Raw genomic sequence first — 13,544 nt, 5'->3', positions numbered from 1 at the left:
ACTAAAATATAAATACTTACTGTACAAGCAACTTACATTTTTGAAATCATATTCACTAAAAAATATTTCTCAATGATTTTTTAAATATTGTGTAAGTCAAAAGTCGATGAATTTTTTTCTTAAAGAGTGATAGAGAAAGAGAGCAAAGACTATGTGTGTGCATATGTCACAGATAGCATATGTGTGTTTGTGTTGAATCACATGCCATGACATTCATTATATGTGTCTGTACTCTGTATGGCTGCACCAGGCTCCAATCTGATCTGGCAGAGTTTCTACAGCTGGATGCCCTTCCTAATGCCAACCACTCCGAGAGTGTAGTGGGTGCCTTTTACGTGCCACTGGCAATGAACTCGCTCAAATCTTTTTACACATGCCACTGGCACAGGTGCCAGTAAGGCAACGTTGGTAACGAACACGCTCGAATGGTGCCCTTTTACGTGCCACCGGCACGGAAGCCAGTTAGCCTTGATTTTGAGTTCAATAACAGACAAAAATTGTGTTTAATTGTTTTCATTAGTAGAGGTCCAAATATCACAAAACCTCATACTGCATTGCATTAAATATGAAAATATATATCTAAAAAAAATTAAGATAAAATATACTTTTTCTGAGATATTTCGGGAACAAACATCTCGGGTTTTAGTATCATTAAGATGTATATATCGTGTGTGTATACTTGGAAAGAGGTGAGGGTGGGTGACAGGAAGGGCATCTGGCCGCAGATAATCTACCTTAACAAATTCTGTCTGACCCATACATGCATGGAGAAGTGGACATTAAAACAATGATGATGACCCCCAATTATTATAAGGTCATATCAATGTTGTGTCCAGTTGAGGATTCTGATGAGAGATGAGCTTTATGAATACAAAAAAAAAGCAAAAGAAAAATGTTAACTATGCCTCACTCACCTGAATGTACAGCCGAGGTATACTTATCCTTGCCAAGGGCCTGGAAATGGTGCCAGGTAGAGGGTTGAGGGATTTGGTTAACAAACGACACTGCCCTCTGTAATTTAATTCGACCTTCCAACAGATTATCCAAAAGTCCTTTAAGGAAAAGAAAAAGAAAGAAGACAAAATCAATGACAGACCATAGCAGCCAAAACTCCCTCATGTCACACTTTACTACACTATATTTGAATAAAGGTGAGATGGTCACAATTGGAACCTCTTTGGTTATAAGTCTGTCTGAATCAAGACTGGCCAGGGATTAAACAGGAATAATTATAGCCACTAATGTTAATTACTGTATTAAACATTAGCTTATGTAGTCCTAGATACACTACACCAGAATATAAGATGTGATGGTCACAGATGGAATACTCTTTACTCTTTTACTTGTTTCAGTCATTTTGACAGTGGCCATGCTGGAGCACCGTCTTTAATCAAGGAAATCGACGCCAGGACTTATTCCTTGTAAGCCTAGTACTTATTCTATCGGTCTCTTCTGCCGAACCGCTAGGCGATGGTGACGTAAACACACCAGCATCAGTTGTCAAGCGATGTTGGGGGACAAACACAAACACACACATATATATATGCATATACATATATATGACGTCTTCTTTTCAGTTTCTGTCTACCAAATCCACGCACAAGGCTTTGGCCGGCCCGAGGCTATAGTAGAAGACACTTGCCCAAGGTGCCACGCAGTGGGACTGAACCCGGAACCATGTGGTTCATAAGCAGGCTACTTACCACACAGCCACTCCTACGCCTGCATGGTAATGATTTTGAAATCAAAGTTGACAAATTTTGCCACAAAGCTAGCATTTTGGGGGAGGGAATAATTTGTTTACATTGACCCCCAGCACTCAACAGGTACTGATGTCAACAACAACAACAATAATAATCTTTTGTACTAGAGGCATAAGGCCTGAAATTTGTGTAAAGGGGATAGTTGATTACATCAACCCAAGTAATTAACTGGTACTTAATTCATTGACCCTGAAAGGATGAAAGGCAAAGTCAACTTCAGCAGAATTTGAACTCAAAGCGTAAAGACAGACGAAATGCCACAAAGCATTTTGCCCAATGTGCTAACAATTCTGCCAGCTCGTCGCCATAATAATAATAATCCTTTCCACTAGAGATACAAGGCCTAAAATTGGAAGAGGGTGGGGTGCTATCTGGTTCTATCAACCCCAGTTTGTAAGTAGTACTTAATTCATTGACTTTGAAAGATCGAAAGACTAAGTTGACCTTGGCAGAATTTGAACTCAGAATGTAGAGATGAGCGAAAAACTGCTAACAGTGCGCTAACAACTCTGCTAGCTTGCCTTAGTGATAATAATAATAATAATAATAATAAATGCCCTGATGCAGTACCAGGCAGTGGCTCTCATGGCTTCTGATCTTAACTGATTGGAAGTGTTATCATGTACATTGTTTTGTCTTGGTATAAAAGATGGGCTACAGCAAATATTCTGCTCAATACCACAGATTTGCTTGTCAGTTGTTTGACCTTAACCTGTTGAGCATGTCCCTTAGTGGCTGACGATATGTGCATCTCTGATCACGAGCAGAAGTAGTAGGGGAGCATCAGAGCCATGTGTCGAGAGGGATTCTTTGGGGCTTGAATAATTCACCTCTGGAAACATGGGTGTTTCATTCAACATCCTTAAACAACCCTTATTCAGGGACCTTTTGAGCAGGATGGGCTACTCGACCAGAAGAAAATTCTAACTGGGCCCCACCACCAAAGTCATGCACTGTTTATCTTGATATGAGATCACCGTGCCATGCACATATGGTTGTGATGCATGTACCTGGTGTACCCTTATCAGACGGGTGGTCATGATGGGTAAACTGGGCTTCGTATATTTTACCCCAGTGTCACTTTGATGGCATGCACTGCTCTCTCACTCAATAATAATAATAATAACAATAATAATGATATAATAAAAATAATAACAATGATAATAATAACAATAATAATAATAACAATAACAATAATAATAATAACAATATGAGGCGGGGAACTTTGGACCCCCAGGCACTGCAAAGACTAAGCAACTGGAAGGCACCTGGGCATGACAAGATCCCCAACTTCTGGTTGAAATATCTAACAGGAATGCACAAAAAGCTGGCTGAAAACTTTAACAGCATACTAGCAGAGCCAGAGACAATGCCTGAATGGCTCACGAAGGGGAAAACCATCTTAATTCCCAAATCAAATGAGACAGCAAAACCAGAAAACTACAGACCAATACCTGTCTCCCTACTATGTACAAGGCATTTACTGCAATGATATCGCAAAGATTGAACAAGCACCTGGACGAAAACAACCTGTTTCCAGAAGAGCAGAAAGATGCCGCAAAGGCTCATATGGCTGTAAAGATCAACTAATGATTAATAAAGCCATAACTGAAGACAGCCACAGAAAGAAGAAAGGCCTCAGTATGGCCTGGATCGACTACAAAAAGGCGTTTGATAGCATCCCTCACACATGAATCCTCGAAACATTAGCCATTAACAAAGTAGCATCAACAATTATAAAGTACATAGGGCACTCTATGAATAAATGGCAAACAGTGCTACAGCTCCAAACAAAAGAAGGACTCATGAAAACCAAAGCCATCCCCATCAGAAGAGGAATATTCCAGGGAGACACGCTCTCTCCACTCCTTTTCTGCTTGGCACTGTGACCTCTATCGGATATGCTAAACAGAACTGGATGCGGATATAAATGTTACGGCAAAACGATCAGCCACCTTTTATATATGGATGACCTAAAACTACACGCTGCAAATGACAAACAGCTGGAAACACTATTAAAGACAGTTCATGGATTTACCAAAGAAATAGATATGAAATTTGGATTAGAGAAATGTGCCAAAGTAACCCTGAAAAGAGGAAAACTAATTAAGAGTAGCAACATCACACTAGATAAAACCAAGATAATAGGTATTAACACTTTAGCTGTCCCAGTTATAAGTTACAGCTACAATATCCTTAACTGGACACTAAATGAACTGACCAAAATAGATAGGAAAACAAGAAAAATAATCACCCAAAATCTGACATAGAAAGACTATATATACAACGTATAGAAGGTGGTAGAGGCCTTATACAGCTGGAAAACTATTAAAGACAGTTCATGGATTTACCAAAGAAATAGATATGAAATTTGGATTAGAAAAATGCGCCAAAGTAACCCTGAAAAGAGGAAAACTAATTAAGAGTAGCAACATCACACTAGATAAAACCAAGATAATAGGTATTAACACTTTAGCTGTCCCAGTTATAAGTTACAGCTACAATATCCTTAACTGGACACTAAATGAACTGACCAAAATAGATAGGAAAACAAGAAAAATAATCACCCAAAATCTGACATAGAAAGACTATATATACAACGTATAGAAGGTGGTAGAGGCCTTATACAGCTGGAAAACTACTATAAATAACCACGATAAGACTGCAAAAATATCTACTTCAGAAGGAAGGAAAACTGATACAAATAGCGACAAAACACGAGCAAAACAAAAAACTGTTCTCAGTATTTAAGGAAGCTGACAAATACAAACAAGAAATCATACCACCTAACAAATATGAAGAAGAAGATGAAGAAACAACAAAAGCTATAAAACAAATGAAATCCAAACTAAAAATAGAACAGCAACGAACCATGATAAAACGATGGCAAGAAAAGCCCCTTTATGGTAAATACTGGACTAAACTAAACGCAAAAGAAATAGACAAAGAAAAATCCCAGCAATGGTTGAGAAGCTCAGGACTCAAAGCAGAAACAGAGGGATTTTTAATTGCAGCACAAGACCAAAGCCTCCCCACCAGAAATTACCAAAAACATGTAATGAAAAGAAATATTACAAGTAACTGCAGAATATGTGGAGATGGACAAGAAACAATAAATCATATTATCTCTAGCTGCCCAGTCCTGGCTAAGAAGGAATATATTCACAGACACGACAGAGTTGGAACCTACATACACTGGAAACTATGCCAACATTATGGAATAACAACAGAAAAAAGATGGTATAGGCACACACCAGAAAAGGTCACAGAAAACGAGAAAGCAACCATACTCTGGGATTTGCCGATACACACTGAGAGAGAAATTAAGGCCAACAGACCAGATATAGTTGTCAGAAATCATGAAGAAAAAAAATGCTTTCTAATTGATGTATCAATACCGGCAGATGACAACGTGTCTCTAAAAGAAATGGAGAAACTCTCAAAATACAAAGACCTGGAAATAGAGGTAACTAGAATGTGGAACCTGAAAACAGAAACAATTCCTATCATAGTAGGTGCATTAGGCATGATAAAAAATATTCAGACAAATACATAACAAAAACACCAGGACTTACAAACACATATACCATACAGAAAATTGCACTACTAGGCACTTCACACATCCTACGCAGAACACTTTCCATACAATAACCATCAGAGCATCACAACAAATCACAGCACATACCCAAGGCACACAGAGCTGCGCTCGGTAGTGAAGTGAAAGCACGTGATAAGAATAAGACTACTGAATAATAATAATAAGAGAGGTGTTACTCACCAAGTTGTGTTTGGACAGCAAGACCTTTCTGTTTGTCACTGGACATATTTGAGAGCTGTTTCATCATGTTGACCCCTGGGTCTTCAATGTCCATCGATTCTTTCTGCTCAGCAGGTTCCTCTGACTCAGCATCTTTGTCAGAGTCACCATCACCACTGGCATCACTGCCACTGTCGCCATCATCACCTTCATCATCGTCATCATCACCATCATTGCCATCCATATCTTCTGCCATTGCATCATCATCATCATCATCTTCTATTTCACTTGACTGTTTTAAGTCATTGCTATGAAAAATAAAAAAATAAATTCGTAAAAGTGGCTGTGTGGTAAGTAGCTTGCTTACCAACCACATGGTTCCGGGTTCGGTCCCACTGCATGGCACCTTGGGCAAGTGTCTTCTACTATAGCCTCGGGCCGACCAAAGCCTTGTGAGTGGATTTGGTAGAAGGAAACTGAAAGAAGCCCATCATATATATGTAGTATGTGTGTGTATATGTTTGTGTGTGTATGTTTTTTCCCTCAACATCGCTTGACAGCCGATGCTGCTGTGTTTACATCCCCATAACTTAGTGGTCCGGCAAAAAGAGAACGATAGAATAAGTACTGGGCATACAAAGAATAAGTCCTGGGGGTCGATTTGCTCGACTAAAGGCGGTGCTCCAGCATGGCCACAGTCGAAATGACTGAAACAAGTAAAAGGGTAAAGAGAGAGAAAGAGTTTAGCTCGAGGCCAGTCCCGATACACTAGCGAGGCCTATAATCAAAGACATTCCAGCAGTGACCATCCTATCTTATATTCATACTTAGTATATCTAGGACTACATCAGTTAATGTATATTATAGTAGTTGGTGTTAGTGGCTATATTTGTTGTTTAGCCCAGGTCAATCCTGATCCAGCAGGCATATGATCAAAGACGTTCCAGATGTGACCACCACATCTTTTATTCAGAGATAGCATATCTTGGTCTACATCATCTAACATCTAGCAGTTAGTATCAGCGACTATAGTTGTTGCTGTTTAGCCCTGGGTCAGCTGTGGTCCAGCAGACACTATGATCAAAGACATTCCTCCTGTGACCATCCCTTCTTTTATTCAGAGACAGTGTATCTAGGACTACATTATTTAACATGTAGTTTAGTAGTTACTATTAGTGACCATAGCTGCTATTGTTATTTAACCCCAGGTCAGTCCTGACCCAGCAGACATGATCAAAGATGTTCCACCTGTGACCATCCCTTCTTTTATTGAGACAGTGTATATCTAGGACTACATCATCTCATGTATAGTAGCTACTATTAGTGACCATAGCTGCTATTGTTATTTAGCCCTAGGTCAGTCCTGATCCAGCAGACATGATCAAAGCTGTTCCACCTATGACCATCCCTTCTTTTATTCAGACACAGTATATCTAGGACTACATTATCTCATGGATAATAGCTACTATTAGTGACCATAGCTGCTATTGTTATTTAGCCCCAGGTCAGTCCTGATCCAGCAGAGAGAGACCTATAGTCAAAGATGTTCCAACTGTGATCATTTTGTCTTTTATTGAAACTATATGTATCTTGGACTACACTGTCTAATGTTCAGTATAGCATCAATACTCTCACCAAGAACCCCCACCACTACCACTACCACACCACTGCTATCATCCACACCACCAACACCACCACCATCATCATCATCACCAACAATCAGTCCTTACCTTCCGAGAGATTTCTTCTGTAGGAGTTGACGGAAGCCTGCAATATCTTCATCACCATCATTACTATCATCATCATCTTCTTCACCATCTTCAGCATCATCATCATCTTCTTCACCATCTTCATCATCATCATCATTGTCATGTGACGACACGCCATCTTCACTGTCACCTATACAACAACACATTACAGATATAAAAACGTGAGTGTGTGTTTTTTATGTTATCATCATCATCATCGTCATCATTATTTACCCCTTTGATACCAACCTGGCTGAAACCACCTCTGGCTCTGAGTACAAATGTCCTGTTTTCATAAGTTCTGAATTAAAATCTTCCACTAAACCTTAGTCACAATTTGTTCCTAACACTAGCTTAATGATAACTAAGTTATTTTACTAAATTCTTTGTTATATTTAAAGTAATTGAAAGAAACACAGAGCATCTCAACAGAAATATGGTAACAAAAGGGTTAACACGTTGGCAGTTAATGAACTTGCTCGAGCTAGAGCTATTCATCTTACAAGGAGTTGCCGAAAAGTCCCTGGCTTTAAGGGTATCACGAAAGGTCTGGTTAGAGACCCAACCTTCTGAGTTCTTTTACAGGGCTTAGTAAAACTGAAGGACCGCTGTAAGAAGTGTGTGAATCTGAGAGAGGAATACCGTAAATCCTCGAGTATAGTCCGCCCTTGAGTATAATACACAGGGGATTTTTAGGGGGCTGTACCTTTGAAAAACCTAAACCTTGTGAATAATACGCACCCCTTCTCTAACTTGAGTCAAGGAGGTCTATATAACGTCCTTGGTTTGTAAAACTGTATACTGCAACGCCCTTTATTATTATTATTATTGTATATATAACATAATGCAAACGTGTAGCTTTTTTGTGCATTTTGTTTGTAGAAAATAAAGAAATAACAGTAATAACGTTTAATAAATGTTGCTTACTGCAAGTTATGGATGATTCTTTTATGACTTCATTGCTTTCAGGCTTAGCTTAAGGTATTTTCTCGATTGACATCACAAAATGCGTCTGAATAAACATTGCCGGACAACAAATAGGGACTCGGACATTGATTAGGAATTAATTTTCATTTGTAACCTCATATATAGTACGCACTAGGGATTTTGGGGAAAAAATGAGGATTATACTCGAGGATTTACGGTATATATATATATAATATATATATATATATATATATATATATATATATATATATATATCATCATCATCATCGTTTAATGTCCGTTCTCCATGCTAGCATGGGTTGGACGGTTCGACCGGGGATCTGGGAAGCCAGAAGGCTGCACCAGGCTCCAGTCTTATCTGGCAATGTTTCTACAGCTGGATGCCCTTCCTAACGCCAACCACTCCGCGAGTGTAGTGGGTGCTTTTTACGTGCCACCTGCACAGGTGCCAGGCGAGGCTGGCAACGGCCACGGTCGGATTGGTGTATTTTACGTGCCACCGGCACGGAAGCCAGTCGAGGCGGCGCTGGCATCGGCCACGAGTCGGATAGTGCTTTTTACGTACCACCAGACCAGGGATCCTGGCTGATATATATATATATATAGTTATATTCATATAAAAGAAGAAAAAGAAAATGGAGATTGAGAATTTAATAACTGTTTATTATTAACAGCAAATTATTATCTTCACTTCAATTAATACTGAATAATTATTTCCAAATGAAATCCACAATTTTTTCCTTCCCGAGTAAAACACACCTGGAACAGTACAGATACACTCACAAACACACAGCCTACTTACCTTTTCCAGAATCCTGCATCAGGTCTTTCCTCGTAGTCTTCCGCCCAGCATACCTTGTATCTGTGTCGGATAACAGTGAAGCAGCTTGTCTCTTCAGCTTTGTTGACTTCTGTATCTGATCGCCATCTTTCGCATCATCTTCTGTTCCGTGGACGCTGAGCTGCGCTGTCGTATCTGCAAGAGTCGAGGCCAAACGAGAGAGAAATTAGCTAAAAGGCTAAACAAGAAAATATAGGTGAATAGCTATAGGAGTAGACATAGGTGTGGTTAAGAGGCTCACTTCACAAATATGTAGTCTTAAGTTCAATCCCACTGCCCAGCATCTTAGGCAAGTGTCTTTTATTATAGTCATGTAAGTGGATTTGATAGGGAAAAACTGAAGTCCATCGTGTGCGTGTGTGTGTTTATGTATGTGTATATATATATAGGTGCAGGAGTGGCTGTGTGGTAAGTAGCTTGCTTACCAACCACATGGTTCCTGGTTCAGTCCCACTGCGTGGCACCTTGGGCAAGTGTCTCCTATTATAGCCTTGGGCCGACCAAAGCCTTCTGAGTGGATTTGGTAGACAGAAACTGAAAGAAGCCCGTAGTATATATGTGTGTGTGTGTCTTTGTATATATATATATATTATATATATATATATATATATATATATATGTGTGTGTGTGTTTATGTGTTTGTCCCCCCAATATTGCTTGACAACCGATGTTGATGTGTTTACGTCCCCATAACTTAGCAGTTCAGTAAAAGACTGATAGAATAAGTATTAGGCTTACAAAGAATAAGTCATGAGGTCGATTTGCTCGACTAAAGGCGATGCTCCAGCATGGCCACAGTCAAATGACTGAAACAGGTAAAAGAGTATATATATTATGTATGTAAATGTATATATATTATACATGTATATAATATATATATCTTACCTTTTACTTTTTCAGTCATTAGACTATGGCCATGCTTGGGCACTGCCTTGAAGAATTTTAGACAAATTGAACCCAGTACTCTCCTTTTAAAGTACTGGTACTAATTCTATCAGTCTCTTTTGCTGAACTGCTAAGTTACAGGGATGTAAACACACCACCATCGGTTGTCAAGCAATGGTGGGGGGACAAAAACACACACATATGGGCTTCTTTCAGTTTCCCATCTACCAAATACACTCTCAAGGCTTTGGTTAGCCTGAGGCTATAGAAGACACTTGCCCAAGGTGACATGCAGTGGGACTGAACCCGGAACTATGTGGTTGGGAAGCAAGGTTCTTACCACACAGCCATTCATGTATGTATATATATATATACATATTCCATTAGAGGTTGTGTTAACCTCATGAAGGGATGGTTTCATCCGAAGAAATACTGGTTCAACAACTAGTATTTTGGGGAATTAATTTCCTTAAAATAATAGGTGTGTGTGTGGAGGTGCAATGGCCCAGTGGTTAGGGCAGCGGACTTGCAGTCAGAGGATCGCAGTTTCAATTCCCAGGTGGGGCATTGTGTGTGTTTATTGAGCGAAAACACCTAAAGCTCCACGAAGCTCTGGCATGGGTGGTGGGTGGGGGTGGCCACCTCTGTACGCTTTCGCCCCAACTTTCTTTCACTCTTTCTTCCTGTTTCTTGAGTAACACTGCAATGGACTGGCGTCCTGTCCAGCTGGGGGGGGGGGGGGGGACACATACACCACAGAAACCGGGCCCCTGAACCTGGCTAAGCTTGAAAAGGGTGCATAAATAATAATATATATAAAGCCGAAGTTGTCTGTGTATGGGAGGTTTGGTAGGCTTCAACTAACACTATCTCCTCTGAGACCCTGCGGCGCAAGTTGACCAAATTGAGAGTATGATAGAAGAAGGCTTGCTCTTCATTCCATAGGGTGTCTTGGCATCACTCAGCAAGACTTTTGTTAGCCGCTCTCCAGCCATCTATTTAAAACTGTATACAGCTATGGTACGACCACACTTGGAATTCGCATCATCAGTTTGGAATCCCTATCTTGCTCAGAACATTGACCTCCTGGAATCTATCCAGAGACGTGCAACCAAACGCATACCCTCCATCAGACACCTACCATATTCTGAGCGCCTTGTTTCCCTGGGCATGGATTCACTGAAGCTCCGGCGTCTAGCGACGGACTTGGTAAACACCCACAAGGTTATCAACCACCTCACCACAACAACACTGAACACCTTTTCGATCTCCATGTGTCTAACCACGTGGACATGCCTACAAAGTCAGAAAACAGCACAGCTCCCATGACTTTCGGAAACATTTTTTCACGCTCAGGGTTGCTGAAGCGTGGAATAAACTGCCTGCATCAGTTGTTGACTGCCATGACACTGCATCCTTTAAGGCCCTCATGCTTCCCGAAATCCGTCGAAACTACACCTGATTATATATACACTTTATAAGAGTTGTAGTGCACCTGAGCACTGTACACAATTATTATTATTATTATTATTATAAGAAAATATTCAAATCGGACCATGTTAACACCAAAAATTATTTACATCAAAAAGGTGCTTTTTTTTCTATGAAAATCTCTATTTTTTACGATTTTCTTTTATTGCTGTGTCGTCATTTATCGGTGTATTTCAACCAGAAAAATGTTCACTTAAAGAGAATAACAAGCTACATAATGCAAAATTTTTGCTTTTCAAAATCCTAAAGGGCCAAAACAAACCTGAGCAATGCCGGGCAATACTGCAAGTATTCATATAAAAGAAGAAAAAGAAAATGGAGATGGGAATTTAATAACCGTTATTATTAACAGCAAATTAATTATCTTCACTTAAATTAATACTCGGTAAATATTGAGTAATTATTAAATTTATATGACCTGAGCATATCTTCAGATGGAAAAAATATACCCTTGATTAATTTGCTGTTAATAATAAACACTCATTAACCTTCCAATCTCCATTTTCTTTTATTAATGTTTATAAATATTTGACTGGCTTGGTGCTTTTGTAGAACACACTCATCTAAGGAACCCAAGACTACATGGCTGGAAAGCAAAACTCTCAGCCATGCAAATTGGTGACATGAAGGGCATCCAGGTGTAAATAATCTGTCTCAACAAATTCAATCTAATCCATGCAGGCATTGTCAAACGCTTTCGGAACATTCACGATGTGAATTTTCCGAGTCCTCTCCCCCACCCTCTTTCGCGATCACGCATTTTTTTCATCATATTCGTTTAGAGCATGTTGTGTTACACCTATTACACTGTTTTTTTTTTTGGTTTTTATACCCGGGTCAAACCAGCTGATGATATTAAGCGAATAAAGATTTCGGGACATCCACTAATTTTGATAACAATATTCACTTTACATGTGCTTTCGTTTGTTAAAAAAAACTGCATGTGTGTGTGTGTGTATATATATAAAACCAAACATATCTTACATCTATTTTTCTTTCCTCCACCTCACTCTCTATTTTGTATCCTATCTAAATTAACTATTACTTAACCATCCTCTCTCACCGTTTCCCACGAAGGGATATAATTAATAAATATCCTAGAAACAGCTGTAAGACCTTCTATCAATAAATGTTCTAAAATCTACACACCCTTGGTTTTTTTTATCTTATTACGCAAAAAATTCACACAAACACACACATATATATATATATATATATATATATATATATATATATAACGGAAGCTTTATGAAAATAAACAAAAGACGAAGGCAGGTGGAGTACAAACAAACAACTATAGGTGGAATTCTGCTTTCAGCTCGCCATAAATTTTGTATTTTGTGGGCATTTTCAGCGAACTTTTCCCGTGTTTCTGTTCTACAAAAGGGAATTCATAAAACGACGGAATTGTGCTCTAAGCACGCCCTAAAACCCCTCATCACGTTTGTATCTTTTATGTTTTCGGTATTTTCAGGAAGCTTTTGCATATTTATGTCTTGCAGACTCAAATTCACACGATTATCAAAGAAAACATTTTTTTCTTCTTATTTTTCGAAAATTCTCTGAATACTCCCAAGAATAAGAAAGTTATGAAGGGGTTATATGGCGTGCTTAAGGCAGAATTCCGGCTGTATGTATATATATATGTATATATAGAGAGAGATAGTGGTTTATAAACGTATATATATATATATAGAGAGAGAGAGGTGGTGGTTTGTAAAGGTATAATACTTACTGTCCCCAAAGTCCTCGTCTCCGTCGGGAAAGGTGGGATTCGGTTTGGCGAGAGAATCCAAAAGATCGCTCAACGCCATTTTGTAACCAAGCAGAAACAACGAGGCTGTTGTCGTCTCCGAAATGAGGAGAGCCGAAATGGCAAAGGACAACGGAGTTATCTCGCTTGGAAAACAAATGCGCGCGCGCGAAGGCTCACATAAGTTATACATAGTAAGAACGTTCGCGCGCGGGACAATGTGTGTGTGCGTGCGCGCGTGAATTGCTGACTGAATATGCCTGTAGGAATTGTGGTGACATAAACCATGGTTTATTGCTCCTCATTATCTTGCTGGCCTGCTTCCTTCTTGCTCAGTCCTCCCTTAACCGTTTCTTTA

The 13,544-nt window shown here is 39.4% G+C and overlaps 1 protein-coding gene across 3 annotated transcripts in view; it reads right to left on the bottom strand.

Moving 5' to 3' along the window:
• Positions 1 to 13,273, bottom strand: part of LOC115229590 (protein AATF-like) — a 22,414-nt gene extending 9,141 nt beyond the window's left edge. Inside the window, exons 1-6 of one of the 3 annotated variants that reach the window (XM_036499265.1) lie at positions 13,169 to 13,273; positions 9,019 to 9,192; positions 7,336 to 7,419; positions 7,216 to 7,230; positions 5,542 to 5,799; positions 915 to 1,052 (exon numbers count right to left, since the gene is read on the bottom strand). In XM_036499265.1, coding sequence (XP_036355158.1) covers positions 915 to 1,052; positions 5,542 to 5,799; positions 7,216 to 7,230; positions 7,336 to 7,419; positions 9,019 to 9,192; positions 13,169 to 13,247 — 748 coding nt within the window. In that variant the 5' untranslated portion in view covers positions 13,248 to 13,273. Of the gene's footprint in view, positions 1 to 914; positions 1,053 to 5,541; positions 5,829 to 7,215; positions 7,231 to 7,250; positions 7,420 to 9,018; positions 9,193 to 13,168 lie in introns of all 3 variants that reach the window. The other 2 variants (XM_029799918.2, XM_036499266.1) reach the window with 2 other exon arrangements.
• Between the last annotated feature and the right edge of the window lie 271 nt (positions 13,274 to 13,544).

This window comes from Octopus sinensis, unplaced genomic scaffold, assembly GCF_006345805.1.
Source record: "Octopus sinensis unplaced genomic scaffold, ASM634580v1 Contig13114_ERROPOS71376+, whole genome shotgun sequence".
NCBI lineage: Eukaryota > Metazoa > Mollusca > Cephalopoda > Octopoda > Octopodidae > Octopus > Octopus sinensis.
This window is presented reverse-complemented; position numbering and strand designations above follow the sequence as displayed.